This window comes from Pipistrellus kuhlii, unplaced genomic scaffold, assembly GCF_014108245.1.
Source record: "Pipistrellus kuhlii isolate mPipKuh1 unplaced genomic scaffold, mPipKuh1.p scaffold_m20_p_7, whole genome shotgun sequence".
NCBI lineage: Eukaryota > Metazoa > Chordata > Mammalia > Chiroptera > Vespertilionidae > Pipistrellus > Pipistrellus kuhlii.
In genome coordinates, this window is record NW_023425573.1 from 6,379,909 (window position 1) to 6,403,365 (window position 23,457).

Below are 23,457 nucleotides of genomic sequence, written 5' to 3' on the forward strand. Positions count from 1 at the left end.
TCTGTGTAAACATCCAAGAACTTGGGTTGTTCCCACACATAGAAAGACAAACATATAAACACACAGACAAAAAACATACTCTCCAGCCTCCAGTTTCCTGAGTGACTAGGTACTTAGCTCATAACCTTGAGATAATATGCTAATTAAAAAGGTGCACCACACAAAAACTTAAGCAGAAATGTTCATAACAGCAGTATTCATAATAGCCAAAAAGTAGAAACAACATAAATGTCCATCAACTGATGAGGGTATAAACAAAATGTGATATGTCCATGTAACGAACATTATTCAGCCTAAAAAGGAATGAGGTACTGATACATGCTGCCATATGGATGAATCTTATGCTAAGTGAAAGACCATATGTTGTATGTTCTAATTATATGAAATGCCCCAAATAAGGAAATCCAGATACAAAATAGGTTAGTGGTTGCCAAGGGTTTGGGGGAAGGAGAATAGGGACTACTAGTGGATATGGGTGGTTTTGGGAGATGGTAAAAATGTTTTGCAATTAGATTATGGTTATAGTTACATGGTCTTGTGAATACATTGAAGATCAGTGAATTGTATACTTTCCCCCCCCAAATCAGGAATTAAAAAGGGTACAGCAATTAAAAGAATTATAAGGAAGTACCATATCAACGACTTCATATCAATAAGCTGTACAACTTAGGTGAAATGGATAAATTTCTAAAAAGACAAATTGCCAAAAGTGACTCAAAAAGAAAGAGAAATATGAACAGACGTATAGCAAGAAAGAAATTGAATTAGTAAATTTTAAATCTTCCCATAAAAAAGGCAAATGTTTTTACCAGTGAATTTTGTTGAATATTTAAAGAAAAAATACCAATACCAATCTTTCATACAAGGATAAAGAGGGGCATTGTGTAATGATAAAGGGGTCAGTTACCCAAAAAGACATAACACATGAGGCAAAAACTGAAAAAACTGCAAGGACACACATATGAAACACACACACATGTACACACACACACACACACACACACATACACATATCCATTATTTTGGGCATGAAAGTCCTGGTCCATTTCCACTGATTTTAGTGGGGTGACATTAGCTAATCTATAGTAATAAAAGCATAATATGCTAATTAGACCGGACAGCCAAACAACCTTCCAGACATCCTTCCAGATGACCTTCTGGACGAAGCCGGCAGGGGCTGTGAGGGCTGAGGCAAGCTGCTGCAGCTGCGAGGGCCAAGCCCTTTGCACACATTTTGTGCATTGGGCCTCTAGTAAAATTATATAGTTTTCAGGTGTACAGTTCTACAATACATCATTTGCATATATTGTATTGTGTATTCATCACCCCAAGTCAAGTCTCCTTCCATCATCATGAATCTCACCTACAAATAAATGGAAGCATATACTGTGTTCCTGGATAGGAAGAATTAACATCATTAAAATGTCCATACTATCCAAAGCAATCTATAGATTCAATGCAATTATGTCTTCACTATTATAGTTAGAGACTTCAATACCCCTCTTTCAATACTGGCAGAACCAGCAGACAGAAAATCAGTAACCATTGATAATGCTAAACTGCAAAGCATTATCAATCAACAGGATCCAACTGAGATCTTTGTCATTTCATGTGGTTCATCCACAACAACAGAACACACATCCTTCCCAAGCTCACATTTACCGAGAGAGATCACATTCGGGGCTTAACACACATCTGAACAAGCTTAAAAGCCTCATGCAAAGTATGCTCTCAGACCGCAATGAAATCAAACTGGTAATCAATAATAAAAAGATGCCTGGAAAACCCCAAAATACTTGGGGAGAAAACAATGTACTTCTAAATAACACAAATTGATAACTATATCCACACAAAAACACACACACACACACACAAAAAAAAAACCTCACATGGATATTTATAGCAGCTTTAAATAATCACACTGAACTGGAAAGAACCAAAATGTTCTTCAGTGGTGGATGGATAAATAAACGTGGTACAGTTGGTCCTTACACAGCACCGGGGCTGAGGGCCGCACATAAAAATCTCCCCAGGAGACCTGCTGTTGGTTTTCACCCTGAGAATCTCTACCTTCAGAGGCTCCCAGGTGGTTCTGCATCACAGCCCGAAGGCAGACCTCCTCTGAAGTAGCTGTGGTCACAGGCAGGGCCGCTGGTTTCTCAAAACCAAAATGACATCATCGCAATGTCTGTGGGCTCCTGGGAGCCTTCCCCAGGACAAAGAATTGGTGCTGCTGAGGACCCTTCGGCTCTCCCTTGCTCGCATGCACCTCTCCGAGCATGCACAACCCCCTGAGTCGCCTCCCTGGACTCCCAGGACGATAATGCTTTTCAGGAACCTGTTGAGCTATTTCTTGATGGTCAGTTTCCAGTTAAACACTGGGAGCGGTTTATACAAGTCTATAGGAAAGGATAGAGAGAAGCACTAATAAATGATTTAGTAAAAGAAGCTTTAACCAGAAATAGAACTGCAGGTGTAAAACATGTTCATAAAGATGTGCTAAGTTAATAAATGTGATAAATAAAAATAAATGTAAGAGGGTTAATTTTTAAATCTATATGTAACTGAAATGTTTATGGATGAAGTTGGATGGTCTCTGGGATATGCTTCATAATAGTCTGACAGTGGGAGAGAGGGAACAGATATGGATGAAAGATTGATCATTGTTGAAGCTAGGCGATAGGTATACAAAAGTGTTTTATACTCTCCTCTCTACTTCTGAGCATGTCTGAAAATTTCCATAATAAAACATGTTTAAACAGCTGTGTGTAAAAATCTCAGCAATGGCCCTAGCCGGTGTGGCTCAGTGGATAGAGTGTCGGCCTGCAGACTGAAGGGTCCAGGTTCCGTTTGGTCAGGGGCACATAACTCAGTTGCAGGCTGCCCTCCTCCTGCCCCCCCCCCCCCCCCGGTGTGGGTCCTGGCCGGGGCAAGTGCAGAAGGCAGCCAATGGTTGTGTTTTGCTCACGTTGATATTTCTGTCTCTCCCTCTCTCTTCCCCTCTCTCTAAAAACCAATGGGAAAACATCCTCGGGTGAGGGTTTTTTAAAAATTGCAGAAATGGAGTATGTAGTGAATTTCTTACCACACATATCCTTGCCCAGCTTGATACATTCAGCCCCTCTGTGTCCTCAGAATTACATTCAACATCCTTTGAGATTTAGATATCATTGAATAGCATAATTCGGTTTTTAAAAATTCTACAAGCATTAGAACTACTAGATTCTTTCAGGACTTGATTTATTGAGTGTTTGTGCCTTGTTTGAGCTTGTTCATGCGGTGTTTGAGCGTTGGGCTAGGCTCGTGAACGTGGCGTGCTCCTTGCTCATGAATCGTTGGCAGCCTCCGGCCGGAGGGACGCTCGCCAAGCCGTGAGGAGGCTGATGGGAGTGTGGGAGAAGACACAGCAGGGTGTGAACCCGAGGCTCCCACAGGTGGTGTGTCATCAGCAGGAACGCTGTGCACTGCAGATGGAAAGGAAGTCCCACCGTTTCTTAGAGCATCAGAGGGCTGTCTCTCTGACTCGCAAGCACTGATTTAGGTATTTAGAATTCCACTGTCCTTGGTTTTAGCATGCCTATTTGATTAAGACCATCTATCAAACATGGGCCAACTCTTCAGACTTTTTTCCTTGTTAAATTAACTGTTATGCAGGAGGAAACGTCATAAATGTGTAATTTAAAAATAGAGCCTTAGTGATTGTCAGAACACCGTCTCCATCAATAGAAGAGACTGTTCCAGGATTGTTGGGGGCATGGCACCAACACTCACTGGTACTAATGCTAGCTATTTATATCTCTCACCTAATTTTATGCCAGCAGCCTGAGGGAAGTTTGACCTTCATTTTAATAAACAAGGAAATGCAGCTTCAGAAAAGGCGATTACCTTGGCCCAAGAGATAAGGCCAAAACTTGAACCCAAACATAATAGAACTTTAAAACCAGGCTTTTTTCATTACACATCACTGTTCTTCTGGACCTGTGGTCTTCAAACCATTTGTGCAGGCACACCCCCTAAAGAAATTGGGGGTGGGAGTGGGGGGAATGGGATCGTGGGCCTCTCATTAAAGAAGCTTCCCCAACACTGTTACTTTGAATTTTCCTTTATTTGGCACCAGGAAGTTTTTACCCTTCCAGCCCTGAGCCTGCAGGTTGGGTGGGAAAGGAGATCCCAGCAAGCCTGCCTGGCTGCTCTGCTGGTGGTGGGCGAGGATGGGTCTGGGAGCCCGGGGCTGCCTTCGTCAGGGCTGCCAGCACCCCTCCGTTCAGAAGGAAACACTGACAGTTTCCCTGGGGATGTCTGTTCTCCTCAGGTGTAAGTTGAATACACATCTCTCAAATTAAGCAGGAAAACTCTAACAGTCAAATCTCAAGGCTTTAAATGCGATCGGAAGACCCAGGGCGGCAGGCTGAGCTAAGACTCGCCCAGCATTCGCCCTCCTAGAGGACGAAGGCCAAGTGCAGCGTTAGGAGAGAATAGCATTCTGGGAACACAGGGAGGAGTTCCACATCCTAACAGAAAGGACAACACGCGCCCTCCCTGGTTGAGAATAAGAAACCAGACTCTAACTTCCCCTGATTCTGAACCAGGAGGTTAGACTGATACTGCCCTGTGATGTAAGGGAGAACGCTGGAAAGCAAGAAAGTCACATAAATCCACAAAATAACCCAGAACACAGACTTTTTTAAATCCTCGAGTTGCCTCCCATCCAGCAGCTTCGTTTCTGACACCGCTGCAGATCACCAGTCTTCCCTCGTTACTGAGAACGCGCTGCTGCTTCACACGTCCCTGGGAAGATGCCATTCCTGAGTCTTGAAACACGCCCAGCTCCGAGTCCATAAAGACTTCCTCTTAAAAACCCCCGGAGCGCGTTCTGACACCGGGCTCCCAGAACGTGCCAGCTCCCGGGGACCAGTGCCATCCTTTCTGTCTGACGCATTCGCTTTGCTGACTTTTTCATGTGACATACAAATCATCCCTCCAGGTTTCCCGACAGGGAAAACACCCAAGTCTCTGAGCCCGGTGACTGTGTTTGAATGTGGTCATGCTTAACACGGGATTTGGTGTGTGACATATATGGTAGGCATCCCATTAAAATGTACTGCTTGGTTCAGCTCTCCCAAATATATTATGAGTGCTCATTAAGGACACTGACAGAACTTTTTTTTTTTTTTAATATATTTTATTGATTTTTCACAGAGGAAGAGAGAGGGATAGAGAGTTAGAAACATCGATGAGAGAGAATCATCGATCAGCTGCCTCCTGCACACCCCCTACCGGGGATGTACCCCCAACCAAGGTCCATGCCCTTGACCGGAATCGAACCCGGAACCTTTCAGTCTGCAGGCCGACGCTCTATCCACTGAGCCAAACCGGCTTCGGCAGAACTTTTAAATAAACTTATTAGCTAGCATTTAAAACACTTGCACTGAGTGCAGCAAATCAGAGAAAGACAAATGCTGTACCATCTCACTTATATGTGAAATCTAAAACAACAACACACACACCAAAGAAACCACCTCAGAAACAGAGGAAAGGCTGGTATCGATAGTGACCAGAGGCAGGGGGTGGGCGGAACAAGTGTAAATGCTCAAAAGGTACAAACGTCCAGCTATATGGTAAGTTCTGGCATCTGCAGACTAAAGATAGCAATATTGTACCAGGTCTGAAAGTTTCTAAGAGAGTAGATTTTAAAAGGTCTCATCATGAGACAAAGAAATGTGTAACTACTGTGTGGTGATAGATGTAAACTAAACTTACTGTGGTGATCATTTCACAATAGGCACCCCTATCAAGTCAGTATGCTGTTTATCTGAAACTAATACAATGTTATATGTCAATTTTATCTCGGTACAACTGGGGGGACGGGGGAGAAATACTTGCAAAGATAGAGGAGCATAGTGTAAGTCAGAGCAACACTACAGCTTTCCCCAGAAGCCAGAGCCACTGAGCTACCGTTAAAGGATTTCTCGGGCACCGGCCTCAGCTCCCAGGTCAGACACACTCTCTGCCCCAGGGAAGGCATCACGGAGGGTTCTCCCAGGGTGGGGGCACCTGCAGCTCAGCGGCCACTCTTCCGGAAGGGCTATATGGGTTTTAAAAAAATGTACCTCTATTGCTGAAGGTAATACAGATGTACCCTTTCTCCCCATGGACCGCTTCTCGCCCGTTCCCTCCTCCCGCCCCAGGCCTTCCCCACACACTGTCTGTGCCCGTGGGTTATGCCTATACATTCTTAAGCCCTGGGCGTTAGAGAAGCAGACTGAGCATCGCCTGCAGTGTTTCTTTGCCACAATACCTGGCCTGCCTCCGAGAAATAGCGATTGCTCCCGGGACCCTTCAGAGTCGAGTCCACATACTCTGACACCACGTCGAACGTGCACACGGTTCACGAACATTCCCTGCCCCTCTGGTGAGCACAAGCACTGGCCTCGTGGAAAAGTCCACAGCAAGGGTGTCTCCAGCAGGGCTTATCCTCCGTGTTATTTTTGAAGCCTACGTTGTCAGGTGAGCTGACCGAGGAAGGCCTCCAAAGAACTGGCCAACTCCGGAAACTCTGGTCCACCTTCACCAAAGAGCGTGGGGATCCCTCCCAGCACCCCTGACCTTGTGAATCGGTGCGGGATCCCTCCCAGTACCCCTGACCTTGTGAATCGGTGCGGGATCCCTCCCAGCACCCCTGACCTTGTGAATCGGTGTGGGGATCCCTCCCAGCACCCCTGACCTTGTGAATCGGTTCAGGGATCCCTCCCAGCACCCCTGACCTTGTGAATTGGTTCAGGGATCCCTCCCAGCACCCCTGACCTTGTGAATCGGTTCAGGGATCCCTCCCAGCACCCCTGACCTTGTGAATCAGTGCGGGATCCCTCCCAGCACCCCTGACCTTGTGAATCGGTGTGGGGATCCCTCCCAGCACCCCTGACCTTGTGAATCGGTCTTTGTTGTTGTGCGTTTCACTGTGGCCCCTACCCCCTGCCCCCGGGACCCGGGCCTGTTGGGACAGGGACTCTGGTCTCCGCCTGGCACTTCCCGCCCTCCTCTAAGCCTCCCGTACACACGGAGCTTCCGGCAGCTAATTGCCGTGGAACCTTGTAAGGGTTTGCTTCCAAAGAGGAAGAGCCTGCTCTCTGTGAAGCATAGAGCGACTTCCTCCCGTGGCCGACGCTGAGACGGGCCGCTTTCCCAGCGCAGCCAGGGCAGCCCGTTCGGAGCAGCGCCCTCGGGGCCCTCGGTCCCTTTCGTTGCGTGGCGGTGGCTTTGCCCACTCGTCTAACATCTCGTTTCTGTGCCCAGGAAATCATCCAACCCCGGGTTGGCCGGCGACCGCACAAAGGCTCTTCCGTTCTTCTGGGAGCCAGCTGTAGTTTGTGCTTTTACGAGGGACGGTTTCGTGTTGAGGCAGGAACCTTCTCGGTGGGCGGGGGCGGTGACACAGAGCCCCGAGGGGGGGCGCAGGGCCCAGAAGCCGCCTGGCCCTGCGGCTTCCTATTGGCTCGGCCGGCTGCGCGGGGAGCCCCTGTGCAAACAGCCTGAATACCTGGATTATGCCCTCATCGGACCGGAGTGCACACACAGTACATACCCTTTCTCACTAATCAGCCTGACACATTCCTTTGTCGGGAAAGGTTCCAAAGCAAACACTGTCAGGGCATCTAATTAGCAGGTTTGTGGGCAGAGCTTGGCAGCCCTGTCACATCCTGTTCAACAATAGAGAACAACAGCCTTGGCTCGGCCGGGCCTCGGGGAGGGACCGGCTTCCCTTAAGCATACACACGTTTTTAATGATATTTCCTCTCTGCGGCTTTTCTCGGGAGGCAGCCCCGCGGTGTGATGAGGTGTGGGATCCGCGGAGCAGCCGGGGGAGTGGGGCCGAGGCGGACGGAGGAAGCAGGAGTCTCCGTCCCTCGCGCCCTCCTCTCTGGTTTGAAGGGGAGCACATGGAGGAGTGTCCCCAGGACCCTCTGACACTGGTGATGGAGACAGGACTCCCGCCTGTGTTCTAGACTCAGAAAGGGACAGCGAGGAGGGCAGCGTGGAGAGCAGCGAGGCATCTGGAGAGGAGGGAAACTGAGGCAGGGAGCGCCCAGAGGCTGGGAGCGGCAGAGCAGGCCAGTGACAGGCCAGGATGGAATCCGACTGTGTGTGTTTGTGTCGGTGAAGGTTTTCTTGGGTAAGAACTCCAGCGCGATGCTAGTGGTTCTGGCTTTTCAACTGTGGTCACAGAGGAACTTGGCAAATAGCATTTCACCTTGGCCCGGCGGCTCCTGCAGTCACGTGTCAGAACGTCTCGGAATGTCTCACCCAGACAAGGCTTTTGTGAAGCCCCCGGGACTGACCTGAGCTTTGGTGCCGTGAGCCCCTGATAAATGCGGCGCGTTTTTAAGCATGGCCCTCGCTGGCGAGGCCACCGCTCTTTTCCGAAGCCATTTGGTCCCTTGAATAGATGGCTGTCATCTCCACCTAGACACAGTTCTTACCAGGCATCTAATTACGTGTCTCGTTAATATTGTGTTTGTCATCTTACCCCTAAGCGTTTTAGACAACCTAATTTTTTTGTTGGAGGGAGAAATGGTCACCATTGTTTAACTCGTATTTCAACTTTCTAACTATAAAGTTAACCGGCGTTCATTATAAAAACTTTGAAAAGTACATAAGAGTATAAAGAAGTTTCTCCAATATATGTATGCATATATATATATATATATATATATATATATATATGTATATATTTTATTTAGTGAACTTGAAATCATATTGAATATATAATTGAATATCCAGCTTTTTTGTCTCATCATATCAGATCCAGGAGAATACTCACATTTCATTTATAAACTTTTATTTTACTAGAAAAAATACACTGAATTGGCTCTAAAATCATGAAGGTCCTTTTAATAAGCAGAGGCAGGCTGGCCCGCAGGAAGCTCACTGGCCTAGGACAGAAGTCTCGCACGTCACTCCTGACGCTGCCCCTAACTTGCTGTGTGACCTCTGATGAGCCACCCCCCAGCGTCCACCCCCCAGGATCGTGGCACCGATTTAAGTTCCAAGTGGCAAAAGGAGGAAGAGCTGTACTTCAGTTTTCTTGCTCGGCATTTTGTATTGGTCTCTGACAGTTTGTCACAGTGTTTTCAGTAAAGTTGACTGACTGCCAGAATTCACCCAGCAGCAGTAAGATCGAAATTGGAATTGTGATTCAGTCCATTTGGAAATAATATAAGCCTCCTGAGGAAACTGACTTTGTGTGTACTGCTCACTGCCCATCTCTTCATCTAGAATACCACATAGTAAATGCTCGATAAACAGCCATGAATAAATGAAGGGTTTGCTTTTAGTTCTTCATATCTGTACTTAATGTGTTTTCTTTTATTTTAAAATAGCCTTTAAACTAACTCCAGGGAAACTGTCTCCTTCAGTGTAGACATTACCTAGGTAATGTGACTGTGTTCAGTGAGTGATAATGCAGCATGTTAGGGACAGATGTGTTTTACTGGCCCAGTGGAGACTTTAATGTCAAAAATAGGAGCTTTGCTAAGCTACTCAGATAATTTAATTTTCAGAACATCTCTTAGGTCATTTTTTAGCGTGTGCTTTTTCCTGCCCTATGGGACTGTAAATAAGTAACCCGAAATACACAATAGGCAGGAGAAGGAGTATTTACCTTCGCATACAAAAAAATGTTGACTTTTCAGACTGAGCAGTGTGTTCTGAAATGAACTGTTTTATGCTTTAGAACTACAAAAGGTACAATCATACCTTGGTTTAGTCCGTGTATGTTTGATATTTTGAGATTTTTTTCATCCAACTAATTATGGGAGTACAGGTAGTAATATCTTCTTATGGTGTGGTTTTTTTTTAAATCCTTTTTGACATTATTGCAATATCTAGTGTACGCTATCATAATTTTAGTAAACCCTTTAGCATTCTGAATGTTAAAACACTCAGTGTTGCACCAGGAAGCATCTGCAGTGCTGCCGTTAGTAAACGTCTGTTCAGTTGGGAATGCCTTTGAAACACTGAAAATGGAGATAAAGGCCCAGCCCCTAGATGTGCACCCTCTGTAAACAAGTTGGCCTTTGGACTGAATTTATATCAGAGCACAGACCCTTCATAGGGTCTGAGGGAATGTGGCAATCATTCTCTCATCCCCTTAACACCTTCCCCTCCCCTAACCCCATTTCCAACCCTTCACCCCCATCAAGATCAGCATCCCCACCCAAAACCATAGCCATTCAGGCTGCCGAAGCCAGTGTAATACTCTTTCTGTCTCACTCTTTCTGTCAGAACACTAGCCTGGAATTTGAGGGACCCATCAACCACCTTAGGAGGACAAAAGACGCCACTGCCTGCCCTTCACTGGTCTCGGGCACTGCTGGTGATGGCTGATGGTTTCCAAAGACTGCAGTGGGAACACTGGAGACCACTGATTTGAACTGATTTAACTCAAACTGAACGATCTGATTGGGCCTTGACAGTTAGGACTTTGAAGGATCTTACAGCCTTTCTCTAGAAGAGAGGTTAATCCTTTTTTGCTAGAAAGAGAATCCTTGGTGAAGGGAGAGTAAATTTAAATTAAAAGACATAGCCGGAAAGCAGTGTGCATCAATGATTTGGAAGAAAAATTCAGAATTGAGAATGAAAAGAGAAGAAATCCTTGGCGGTAGGGAAGACTGGGGCGGAGGAGAAGGACAGGATGGAGTGATGGGGAGGGATGTGAATGGCAAAACAGGAAGCAAGAAAGATGGCTTTTCCCTTCCTCTGACTGCCCGAGAGCGCACGGAAGGTCTACTGTTTAAAAGAGAGAGGCCTTCATACTTAGAAAGTACCTACGAGTGGTACTGAACCCTTCATCCCCACGCCTAGCGCCATCTGAAAGTTTCTGAACTCAGCTCTTCTCACTGGAAGATCTAGAGTTTGCCCAGAGACAGCGAAAGAGAAAAGGCTTCGTTATTGGTCGGCACAGCACACTGCTCACCAGACCTAAGCTGCAGGCTCCCATGGGATTCCCTCTGTGAGCGCCTGTGCTGTCACCTCTGGCTTCCCTTTGCTGAGATGCCAGCACCCAGCTTCCCCCTCTCCCTGTCTTCTGAATAAATACAGTGCTGAAAGAAATAAAATGTCCAGTGACTTCGAGGTGTCCTACCGGTTTATTGCTTTACATAACTATTTTTATTACTGTGATTATCAGTTCCATCCAATTTTACTAATACGCAGAGTGGAATCCCAAGTTCCACAGAGTGTTTTCACTCAGCGAAGGGGCTGCTAAAGCAAGCACGGCTGCTCACGTGCCCTCCCTCATTCCCTGTTAACATAGACCTGCTTTTACGCATTATTGCCGAATTTGTCCAAGATAATACATGCTTGGTTCATGCACAGTAGGATAATGTTAGTGAGTAAACATTTATACATCATTACACAGTTGAACCATGTTTCTTAATTTATAAACGTATAAACAATCAGACTATTAATTTAACTCACCAAATTTGCACAATACCTTTATCACTATATCAAGATGAAAAAAATCTGAGATGTTCAATACATTGAACATCTAAGCAAGGATTAATCTTTGACCACCTGAGATGTTTTTACCAGTGCACCTGCATCTCATTTTAAATAAACCTTGTAAATAAAACTATATAATATAAATTTTAAATAGTTGATTGATTATATACATTCCAAATTTTTTTCATTTAATATAAATATGGTCACCAGTAAACTTTCCTATTATATTCAATATAGAATTGATTTCTAAAGTTGTTTACGTAAGAGGAGACTGTTTTTACCAGATATAAAAATCTATAATAATAAAAGCATAAAATGCTCATTAGACTGGACATCCTTGGATGAAGCTGGGCTGTGAGGGAAGCTGGGGAAGGAAGGCCTAATCTTGCATGAATTTCGTGCATTGGGCCTCTAGAATGTTATAAAATACACAGCATAATGTAGGCATTGGAACACACAGATCAATGGGACATGATTTCAGAAGTACAGAAAAAGACCCAAGAAAAATAGGAATTCATATATGAGAAAGGTGTCACAGCAAATTAGTGAAACAAAATATGCATCATTCCACAAAAGAAGCTGGGGGCTAAATAGATTTTTGTAGGAATAAAAGTGCTGGATTTACCATTCTCCTTTCATCAAAATACATTTAGTTGATCAAATATTTTCATGAAAAACATTTAAACCCATAAAGTACTAAAATAAAAGATAAATGAATATTTATATTATCTTAAATGGGGAAGGTCTTTCTAAGCCTAACACAACCCAGAAGCCATGAAAGTCAAATGCTTTTAAAAACATAAAAAATATTAAACTTTAAAAATTCTATAGATAAAGACAAAGCTAACCAGTAAACTTGGAGGAACATTTTCAACAGATGTGACAAAATAGTAATGTCCTGGATATAAAAAATGTTTAAAAGTGATTAAGTAAAAGTTGATATAAAACAGGCAATGGGGCATAAACTAATTCTAGAAAAAATATGCAAATGGTCAGTAAATACAGAAACTACTACATATTATTTGAAATTAAATGAGATTTGTCTATTAGCTTTGAGAAAAATAATAGATACAAAATGTAAAGCCTTCTATAAAAACATTAATAATTTTCTGATTTCATTTTGCAAAGTCCATATTTTTGTTTTAAACATTTAGAACAGCTCTATTAGCATATTGTCTTTGGAAATGATTGGCCTAGAACAGTGGTTTTCCAACTTTCACGTTCATAAAATTCTCTGGAGGGCTTGTTAAAACACAGACTGCTGGGCTCCACCCTAGAGTTTATGATTCAGTAAGTCTGGATTGGGACCCGATATTTTGCATTTCTCACAAATTCCCTGGTGATGCTGGTTTGGCTCGTCCCGGGACCACACTTTGAGAGTCTCTGGGTTAGAACACACGGAGTATTGGAAAATCATGTAATGCCATCTCATCAAGAGAACTGTATTGGTGAGAAGAGACAAACAGGATTAGTCTGAAGTTATGACAGAACACTTTGAGTTGTTCCTTTGAAAGCATTTCTCCTCCTAGATTTACATCACTACCTCATTCCTAAGCAACCAATCACGCTGCTCATAAAATTAGATTTGGTTTACCTTCTAAACTTTTTTACATTTTCCTAATGTACTCATGTTTGAATATGTTTTGTTTTGCTCCAGTAAGTGTCTTAGTACTTTGAGGAATTAAAATATAATATGTTCATAGAAGGAAATCCTATTCAGAGTCCTAGATACCTATCATCCCTATAGATTATTATTTCTTTTAAAGAGGCTTACTTCAAAACTTGACAGTTAAATTTTTCATTTTTACATACAAAAAGTAGTCTGGTGGGTCAGTGGAATTCATATATAAGCTGAGATTATTCAAAATTATTGTTTTTTAATCTGCATTAGCCTGGTAATACTCTCATGTTCACGCCCTTTGTGTTAGATGTGGCAGGGCATTTCAGAACATCTCTTGGGCCCTTAGGTGTTGAACTATAATACCTTAGAAATCAGTCTCTGCAGAAAGCCATTGCTCTTCCTTATGGCTCTCTGTGGCTACAATTAGAGTTTATTCTAGCTTCTGACAAAATTGTAGAACATTTTTAAAATTCTTCTGCAGCTCTTTTCCTTTTCGAAGATTAAGTAAGATTTTCTTAAAGTATTCCCTCCAAAAGATGGACATTTGATTGTTGAGAATTGTATTAACTGCCAGGCGAACCATAAAACAAAACCAAACTTAGAAGTGTCAGAAATATCAGTTCTTCCCTATCCCCCCAAAATTATTTCATTCAGGTCAAAGCTGTCATGGCTTTGTACAGCCACACAGACCTTTGCTGAGAAGCTGTCACTGTCTGCAAACCACCAAGAAGCCTTTATTAAGCGTTTGCACTAAAGGTAACGGGGAGCTACTGTCCCCAGTAGGATGGCAAAATTAACAAATGAATTAATTAGCCCTTGTTTACATTCTATTTCAGAGCCAAGATTTTAAGTAGGGCTTTTGTCAAAGGTATTAGCTGAGCTTGGTTTACAAACTAAAAGTGCAAGACCTGTGAAAGCCAAATGCTTTGTGGGCACAATCAGGGGGAAAGCCTTCCTTAATTAACTCTGGGGATTAGGAGGTAAATAAAAAGATCATTGCAGGACATCCCGATTGTTCTCCTCAGATGTGAGTCCTCGGGGTCTTTAGGGACGTTTTGAATAACTTAAAGGAGCATGTGGCCAGTGACAGGGAAAAGGGCCAGGTTCCAGGTCAGGAGACTGGAATCTAGTCCACAGCTGATCACTTCACTAGTTCTGGGGCCAAATAAGCCACCAGTTGTTTTATTCTTTCTCTTCATTTATCTGTTTACTGACCGACTTCTTAAAAATAGGAAAACAAATAGTACCCAGCTCAGAGAGCTAACGTAAGGATAATTTATGTAAAAGCGGGGGCAGAGGGCCATACAGATGCTGCCTAATTTAGATGTCTAATCTTGATCATGCTGTATTTACCATACACATCTATTGCAGTCGCTTTATGAGCTGCACAGAAACGCCTTCATCGGCCAGACATTTGGCCAAAGGAGCTGGATCTTTTCCAGTCTCTTATAATTCTAGTCAAACCAGATGGATACCTGCTTAGCCCCCATATCCCTACCCTGAGCCAAAAAAAGGAAAACAAATTATAAGGAACACTCCTAAATGTGACAGGCCCAAGTGTATCTAGTTCCCATTCTGCGAGGAGCCACGATTGTTCTGGAATCCTCTCACCCCCCTCCCCGCAGCTGCTGGGGCGGCACAAGGGGCCTCTGGCCATTCTGGTGGAGGCTGGGCTGCAGATGGTGCTCCAGGGGGAGGCGTGGAACCTGGGCCTCCTCACCATCAGCACCAACCAAATCAGCTTCTTTTTTTTAAATATTTTTTTTTTTATTATTGATTTTAGAGAGGACAGGAGAGAGAAAGACAGAAACATCAATAATGAGAGAGAATCGTTGATTGGCTGCCTCCTGCACACCCCACACTGGGGATGGAGGCTGCAGCCAGGCATGTGCCCTGACCAGGAATCAAACTATGACCTCTTGGTTCGTAGGTCAACGTTCAACCACCGAGCCATGCCAGCTGGGTCATAATCAGTTTCTTATTGAAATTGTGTGTTAATCTGTCTTTACCTTAACCCAGCTATTCCCTCCCTCCCCCCCAATAAAGTGAATGGGTTACATTATATCATTTGTTTAATCATATCGCATTCATTTTATCTTTTTTTTTTAAATATATTTTATTGATTTTTTACAGAGAGGAGGGGAGAGAGAGAGTTAGAAACATTGATGAGAGAGAGAGACATTGATTAGCTGCCTCTTCCACACCCCCTACCGGGGATGTGCCCGCAACCAACGTACATGCCCTTGACCGGAATCGAACCTGGGACCTTTCAGTCCGCAGACTGACACTCTACCACTGAGCCAAACCGGTTTCGGTGCATTCACTTTATCTTAGGATATTTAGTAACATGTCTGTGTATTCTTCCAAACAGCAGACATGTATGCAAACACATATATACCACATATGCACTTACTCAGGCACACAGCGTGGGTACTATTGGCTGATTTCCTATTTGAGCACATTATAAGTTGTTTGCTGATGTCACTTACTTACCTCATCACAGAAGATAACAACACCCAAAACATTAAAATAACCAGCCCCCAATAACCACCTTCCTCAGTTAAGAGATTTACATCATCATCCTGGTTTCTTAGAGAATCCAATCATGGCTAGTGGTCCTATGGGGCGCCTTCCATAGCGCTATCTACTGAACCACACTCGCCTGCCTAATGACGTGGGCCCACTCCTGCACAGGCCCTGCCCGCCGAGGGCTCTGCCAGGGGAGCAGCCACAGTGCTACCCCGCGCTGCAGGCCTGTCCTCCCGCTTGTCAGCGGTCCAGCCAAACTCCAGCCTGAATCTGCATCCCAGCTTAATATCCGAGATCACACCAGAGCCAAAAATAAAAACGCAGGAAGAGTAGGCCCCAGCGTGGACAGGGCAGAGCGGACGGTGACCTCGGCCGGGGGCAGGGGGCAGGGCCGTGGCGGTTTCCTGTGACCCTGAGCAGCTTGAGTCTGGAAGGGCGCAGACAGCACCTCATGCCTGGCTCTAATTGCTCCCACATCATCAGCATTCCAGAACAGGAAGCTGTCTGCAGCCGGGAATTCTTGCTTCTGTGCCATAATGTTTGAGAAGCGACCCTTTGCCCTGCACGTCTCCGCTCCGGTTGGTGTGTGGCAGGTTGGTCTCCTGGGCGCTGAGGGCTGTGAGAAGGACACCGTGTCTGTCCCGTCTCTGGGCAGTTCGCGAGTCAGATTTCCGGGCGCTGATCCTCTCCCTCCCTGGCCGCGGTCAGTCAGGAAGCACATTTGTAGGTGAACGACTGTTCATCACCCGTGTAGTCTCGTGCCAAGGTGCCTGCACTAAGACACAGCGAGATTCGTGTTGCCCGGGACTGTAGACATGTTCTCTGGCCCCCGGCCCAAGAAAGGGACCAGCTTGCCAGGGACAAGGGATAATGGGTGCCATTGTCCCACAGAGCTCCCACCAAGGCCAAACTCAGCTTGCTCCTTTCTCATCTCGCTTCCTGTGGCGTATCCAGTGCTGACATGCACCTGGTTCCCTCCATCGCGGCTGTCCTAACGGTTAAAGCACAAAACTACTCCCACAGGCGGCGGTAAGCTGCTGCTGCCTCCAGCAGCTCCCGCCTCCCCCTCCCCCTCAAGTGAGAGCCCCACTTCTCCCCCCGTCCGCACCCCCTCAGCCTTGGAGAGAGCTGGTGTGATGAGGGTGGGAGAGGCTTAGAGAGAAGCCCTTAATATTTCATTGTCATCTCATGGGATAGGGGCAGCGAGCGTCAGCTCCTTTGGGCCAACTTCCCGATAGTCAGAGCTGCGTGTGCGGATTAACTTAAACTAGTTCACAGCTTTTGCTTAATCAGTGCAAATAAACGCAATTTAAAGTAGTGCTTTTCACGTGCAGGCTTTTGGCCTCCAGCGGGGGCTCTCCCCGGAGCAGCCAGCAGGGCTGCATGCCCTCTGTCACACACCGGCTGTGGGGCCAGGGCCTTCGGAAAGAGGAGGACAAAACCCCGAGTAGCCTTTTCCCTCCTGCAAAATTCTACAAGCTGAAGGCAGCGTGGCTGCTCTCTCACCCCAACCTTCTCTGTTTTTGAGGAAAGCGAGGTGCAGAGACAGAGGCGGTTACCCAAGGCCGCAGTGCCGCCAGGCCAGCCTGGGCCAGAACTCGGGGCCCCTCCGTGCGGCCCTCCCCTCTCTGCCATGGCTGCATCGGGCGCATAAAAGCAATTTATTTTAGGAAGCAAATACAGAGCTTTTTGGTGTTGATCCACTAGATGCCCAGACAAGCCTGAAGAAGCAAAGGGGGCCGCAGAGAAACGGCCCCAAGTCTCTGGGCGACCCCGGGCCAGCCACCAAGAGGGCTGTGGGGAGGACTACACATCAGAGTGAGCCGAGAGAAAGTCAGGGTTCCTGCGCAACGCAGAGAAAACTGGTTTTAGCCACCACAGGGTGGTTACTGCTAGTGAGCTTCAGCTATTTTAATCAGTTGATGTATTAAAAATATACATCTGTGCCCAGCTAATGTGGCTCAGTGGTTGAGCATGGACTCACGAAGCAGGAGGTCAGGATTTGATTCCTGGGCAGGGCACATCTCCAGGTTGCTGGCTCCATCCCCAAGTAGGGGGCGTGCAGGAGGCAGCCCATCAACTAATCTCTCATTGATGTTTTTCTCTTTCCCTCTTCCTTTCTCTCTGAAGTCAATAAAAACATATTGTGTGTGTGTGTGTGTGTGTGTGTGTGTGTGTGTGTGTGAATATATATATATATATGAATGATGTGGGCTTTACTGATTAGTGTGAGTATAACTGGGGAGGAGAGGCTGTTTTAGCCCCCGGTACCTCCACAGAGATGAGGTTCTCAGCTGGGATGACTCCACCCCGGGGACGTGTGAACGTTTGGCCGTGTCTGGAGACGTTGCTGGTTGTCAGGAATGGAGGGGGATGGAGGAAGGGTACCAGCATCCGGTGGGTAGAAGCCGGCGATGCTGCTAAACATCCCACAATGCACAGGACGGCCTCCCCGCAACAAAGAACCATCCGCCCAGACTGTGAGCCGTGCTGAGGCGGAGATGCCGGGATGAAGGGAAGCCATGGATGCTTTCAGGAGAACCCGCTGGCGAGCCGTGCGGCCGGCACGTCCCTGCAGTGGCATTCTCCGTGGCGCCGAGGGGCAGGCCCCGGCCTTTGTTCTCCGGGCTGCACGGCCATCACGACAGCAAGGGAACCGCTGATGGCGGGCCGGATGGCTCCGACGCGGAGGGGCTGGCTGGCCTTTGATTTGTCCCTCAGGACTCCAAAGGGACGCTTCTCTTTCATTATCGGTGGCAATTTTCTGCACAGATGATTACACCAGTGGAGTTGCCTCATAGAAAAGACACGTTCCTGAAAAGTTGCGTTTGTTAAGTCATATTTTAAGTACAGCCAGGGCATTCAGTAAATAGTGACTTTTTAAAGTGAAAGGTCCTTTTAAATCAAGTCCTATTCTCCAAGAGGAGCAGCCCTATGGATTGCATTTTTAATGCAAATACTGTATTTTTCTTGTGCATTACGTTTTTATCTCAGGGCTCCGTAAAAATGATAGAAGAGAATAGTTTTTCTTCCTCCTTCCTTTCCCTGCCCCTACTCTTTCCCTTTAAAGGAAAAATCAGGGAAAATTAACAATAGAGTCTCTGAATTTAGGAAGGTCATTGATCAGTCTAGCCATTATACGGTTCAAAAGACGCCTGCTGGGTTACAAATTGTTAGAAAATAGGACTTGGCTCCATTTTGAAATCATTAATTTTTTTATCTCACTTTTTTTTTCCAGTTACTGACCTTTGGCTAGAAAGAGCAGGTGCACCCGTCCCTCCAGCACCCGTGGGTGTTTGCTGCACCACAAACATTTGATAAGACTCAACCTGGACCACGGGGTGGGGCGGGGCAGGTGGGGGGGACTGGTGTCAGCAGAGATAAGGGGTGGCACTGAAGGAACCCAGCGGTTCCCTCCTTATCAATCACTGCCCTGGGGCAACATCCCTCTGAGTAGAAATCGCTGACTGACCCGTAGGGCAAGGGGCAGGAAGGAGGAAATTTATTTGATAAAGCCACCATTAGTGTCACTTCCCTGATAGGGGTTCCACCGAGGTCTGACCCAGTGGGGACAGAGCCACTGCCACTGGGAGGAGAGAGGCTCCAGGCAGACCTGGGACAACACCCCAATACACACACACACACACACACACACACACTCACTCACACTCACACACACACACACACTCACACTCTCACACACACTCACACACACACTCTCCTCACACACACACACTCACACACACACTCACACACACTCACTCACACACACTCACACACACACACACACTCACACACACTCACACACACACTCACACACACACACACACTCACACACACACACACTCTCACACACACACACACACTCACACACACACACACACACACTCACACACACACTCACACACACACACACTCACACACACACACTCACACACACACACACACACACTCACACACACACACACACTCACACACACACACACACACACACTCTCACACACTCACACACACACTCACGCTCACAATCACACTCACATCTAGGAAGGAGGGCTGGGGCAGAGATGCAGCGATGACCGGGGCGGGGCAGGCCAGTGCGGGAAGCCCGGAGTCCCCGTGAGCCGGTGCCACGCTCGCCTGCTCCCGGAGCCCTGGCCCTCCCTGGTCCCTGCTCACTGTCACCCACTCCGGCCCCGAGACCCGGGGAGGAAGGTCAGCCGTTTACACTGGGACGCCCAGCGCCCCGGCAGTGAGTCCCGGTCGGGTCGCTCCCAGGAAGCTCGGGACTGCGCCAAGTGCTTTCCTCATGCCTCCATCCCAGCCTCCCCCTCTGTGATTCACGGTCCAGGATCGCTGCCGAGCAGATAAGGGAACCCACGACGCTCAGAGACGTAACTCGCTCGAGGCCTATCTCCGTCTGCCAGGCTGTCCGACAGTCCCCGTGCCCTTCCTCTGGGGCCCGAGGGGGGCCCGGCCGGTCCAGTGGGGGACAGAGCCACGCCACTGGGAGGAGAGAGGCTCCAGGCGGCAGGCCTTCCTCCGAGCCCTCCGGTCCTTCCTGGGGGCGCGAGCCCTGTCAGTGCAGCGCCCACCCTCACCCTGTTTGACCTGGATTTCTTCCCGAAGGCCCGTCTCCCTGCAGAGGAGGGTTAGGGCTTCACCGTGGGAACTGGGGGGCCGGGCCGGGCACAGCCCAGCGCTTTCGCGGGGGATTGGGTCAGCCAGCTCCCCCTCTGTCCTCTCCTGGCCACGAGGCTCGCTGGGCCAGAGAGCGGAGCGGGCAGAGACCGCGGGCCGGGAGCTCCTCTCCGCCGCTGACACCGCCCTCCCCGTGTCTCTCCTGTCAGCGTGCTGCCTTCCCTCCTGGGTGCAGCCTGGCTAGGAAGACCCTCCTCTGACAAACGTGCCGACTCCTGGCGGAGGGCCGGGGTAAGGCGGTGCAGGCTGGGGAAGCGCTTGGAAGCCCATCCTGGTCCTGGCCCCTACCAAGGTCAAGGTGCCATCACTGACCGGGGCGTGTGTGGGAGGCACCCAACTGATGATATATTCTCTCTCTCTCTCTTTCTCTCTCTCCCTCATTTGTAATTTTTTTTTAAAGACCATCGGGAGCCCAGAACAAAACTCAAGCTACTGTAGGAAAAGCAAAAGCCGCACAGGCTGAGCCCTGAGGGCCGGCGCCTTGTAGCCACGGCAGCTTTGTCCCAGGCCGGGGCTGGCCCTCCCTGTGCTGCTGGTTGAGCACAGTCACCTGGGCCCACTTCCCAGTGGGCAAGGTCACCAATGCCTGTTGTGCGTGCGTGGAAGGGTGAGGAGTTAATGCACGTGGGCAAGCCACCCTCCGAGCCAGCCAGCGCTGTGCCCGACGGTTCCTCGTTGTAAAGACTCTGCAGGGAACACAGCTCAGGCCTCCGGCACCGGGCCCACCTAGAATGTCTCCTCACAAGTCAGAGTCTCCGTGTGCCGCTCAGACTGTGTTCTCACCCCCGCGCTCTCATGCCTTGCTGTTCCCACTTGCTTCCTAAGCGTAGACTTACCGGGGGGAGGGGAAACTGACACGGAGTGTCCAGAGCTCTGTGGAGGTCCCGGGGGCCAGAGTCGGCCTCCCGCTGGCTCCCTCCCAGGTGGAATCGCACACAAACACGCTCAGGTGCAGCTCAGCCTGGAACATGGGGAGACGGAAGCGCTCGCTCCCATGCGTCACCCTCGTCCCTGGGATGGCATCTGGGACGGCGCGGCTCGCAGGCCCGGGCTCTCGGGCTCACCGTGTCCCCGGTTGCTCTTGCAGGTGTGACAGCTGCGGCGCCGTGTTCCACGCCGAGTGCAGAGAGAGGTCCGTGCCCTGCCCGCGCTGCGTGCGCCGGGAGCTGCAGAAGAAGCAGAAGTCCTTCTGGCGGCGGCTGAACGTGGACGAGAGCCTGGAGGAGGCCTGCAGCATGTTCGAGCTGAGCTTCCCCAACACCTGACCGCGGCCAGGCCAGGCGACCCCCCAGTGACCCGCGGCCCCTTTCCGAGGGGTGCGTCTCGTCTCCGGCTGGACACGGAAACACACGTACACACCTACCTGCACACACACACCGTACGGACGTCCTGAGAGGTCCATGGAGCCCTGCGGCTCTAAAAGCTCCCGACGGGCACGTGCACTCGGCCGTGAACTTCCGCTGCTCGCTCCCAGGCAACGCGCGGTTCACACGCAGTGCTTTCCACCGGGGACTGTTTTCTGGTTTGTTTTGTTTTGTTTTTTGTTTTGTTTTGTTTTGTTTTGCTCGTTCTTTCGGCTGTCGGGGCCACGCTATTACCCAGGGCCCAGGAGGAAGTATTGTTACACAGAACAGCAGGCGTGGGCTCCTTCTATGTTATTTATTTTTAGCCTTCCCAGCCGATGAGGCTGGCACCCAGCACCCGGTCCCCAGGACAGTCTCCTACACCCAGAGGCGACTGGATCCTTCCAGGACCCGCCTCCTAGCCTCCGAGTCCCCTAGAGGCCGGGGTCCCCTCTGAGCCAAAATCAGGAGAACAGGCTCCCCCGAGAGAAAGCATGCCACCCTGAGTGATTGGAGGGCTCATCCTGGTTTGGAAGCCCAAGTCAGAAAAGTCTGTTCCTTGACAAGGAAGAGGCCCCGGCGGCCAAGTCCAGCCGCAGTTGCTCTGTTCGCTGGTTCGAACCCGCCTGGCCTGGTGAGGCCCCCACCACAGGCCCGGGCTGCCCGCGGCTCCCGAGCGCGGCTCCCGGGCTCGGGGACGGGATGGACGTGTTGGCGGAGCTGCCGGGGAGGTGCCCGAGGCCGTCCAGCAGCCCGGCTAGTCTCTTTCCACAGAACCCGTGTGGGCAGCCCTCCCTGCTCCCTGTAGATGCTTTGTTTCCCATCGCTCTGCACTGCACTTCATTGTAACCTTTGTCAAGTGAACCACTTCTACTTTCACCTTTTCTTAATCTTAAAAAACACTCACAGGAACCCGGAACTTCAAAATACCCACTGAGACTATTAAGAAAATACCGAGCTTATACATACAATGAGCGAATTCAGTCTAATGTCATTGAAATACACAGACGTATACGTGTATCATTGCCATCCTAAAGTAAAATGAAGAGTGTAAAACGAAACGACAGGAAGGTGTAACATGGCCACCCGGCCGGGGACAGTCCTCCCGGCGCCGTGCCCGCGCGGTGAGCGCCGTGCCCACGGGGGAGATCTGTGCCCACGGGGGGGATCTGTGCCCACGGGGGGGATCTGTGCCCATGGGGGGAGATCTGTGCCCACGGGGGGGGAGATCTGTGCCCACGGGGGGGATCTGTGCCCACGGGGGGGGGAGATCTGTGCCCACGGGGGAGATCTGTGCCCACGGGGGAGATCTGTGCCCACGGGGGGGGATCTGTGCCCACGGGGGGGATCTGTGCCCACGGGGGAGATCTGTGCCCACGGGGGGGATCTGTGCCCACGGGGGGGATCTGTGCCCACGGGGGAGATCTGTGCCCACGGGGGGGATCTGTGCCCACGGGGGGGGAGATCTGTGCCCACGGGGGGGATCTGTGCCCACGGGGGGGATCTGTGCCCACGGGGGAGATCTGTGCCCACGGGGGGGATCTGTGCCCACGGGGGGGATCTGTGCCCACGGGGGAGATCTGTGCCCACGGGGGGGATCTGTGCCCACGGGGGGGATCTGTGCCCACGGGGGAGATCTGTGCCCACGGGGGGGATCTGTGCCCACGGGGGGGATCTGTGCCCACGGGGGAGATCTGTGCCCACGGGGGAGATCTGTGCCCACGGGGGGAGATCTGTGCCCACGGGGGGGATCTGTGCCCACGCGGG

At 49.0% G+C, this 23,457-nt stretch overlaps 1 protein-coding gene across 2 annotated transcripts in view; it reads left to right on the top strand.

Moving 5' to 3' along the window:
• Positions 1 to 22,732, top strand: part of PLEKHM3 (pleckstrin homology domain containing M3) — a 144,073-nt gene extending 121,341 nt beyond the window's left edge. The window contains exon 8 of one of the 2 annotated variants that reach the window (XM_036421537.2): positions 10,909 to 11,064. In XM_036421537.2, the coding sequence (XP_036277430.1) occupies positions 10,909 to 10,981 (73 nt within the window). In that variant the 3' untranslated portion in view covers positions 10,982 to 11,064. Of the gene's footprint in view, positions 1 to 10,908; positions 11,065 to 21,434 lie in introns of those variants that run through there. The other variant, XM_036421536.2, reaches the window with a different exon arrangement.
• The last annotated feature ends 725 nt before the right edge of the window (positions 22,733 to 23,457 follow it).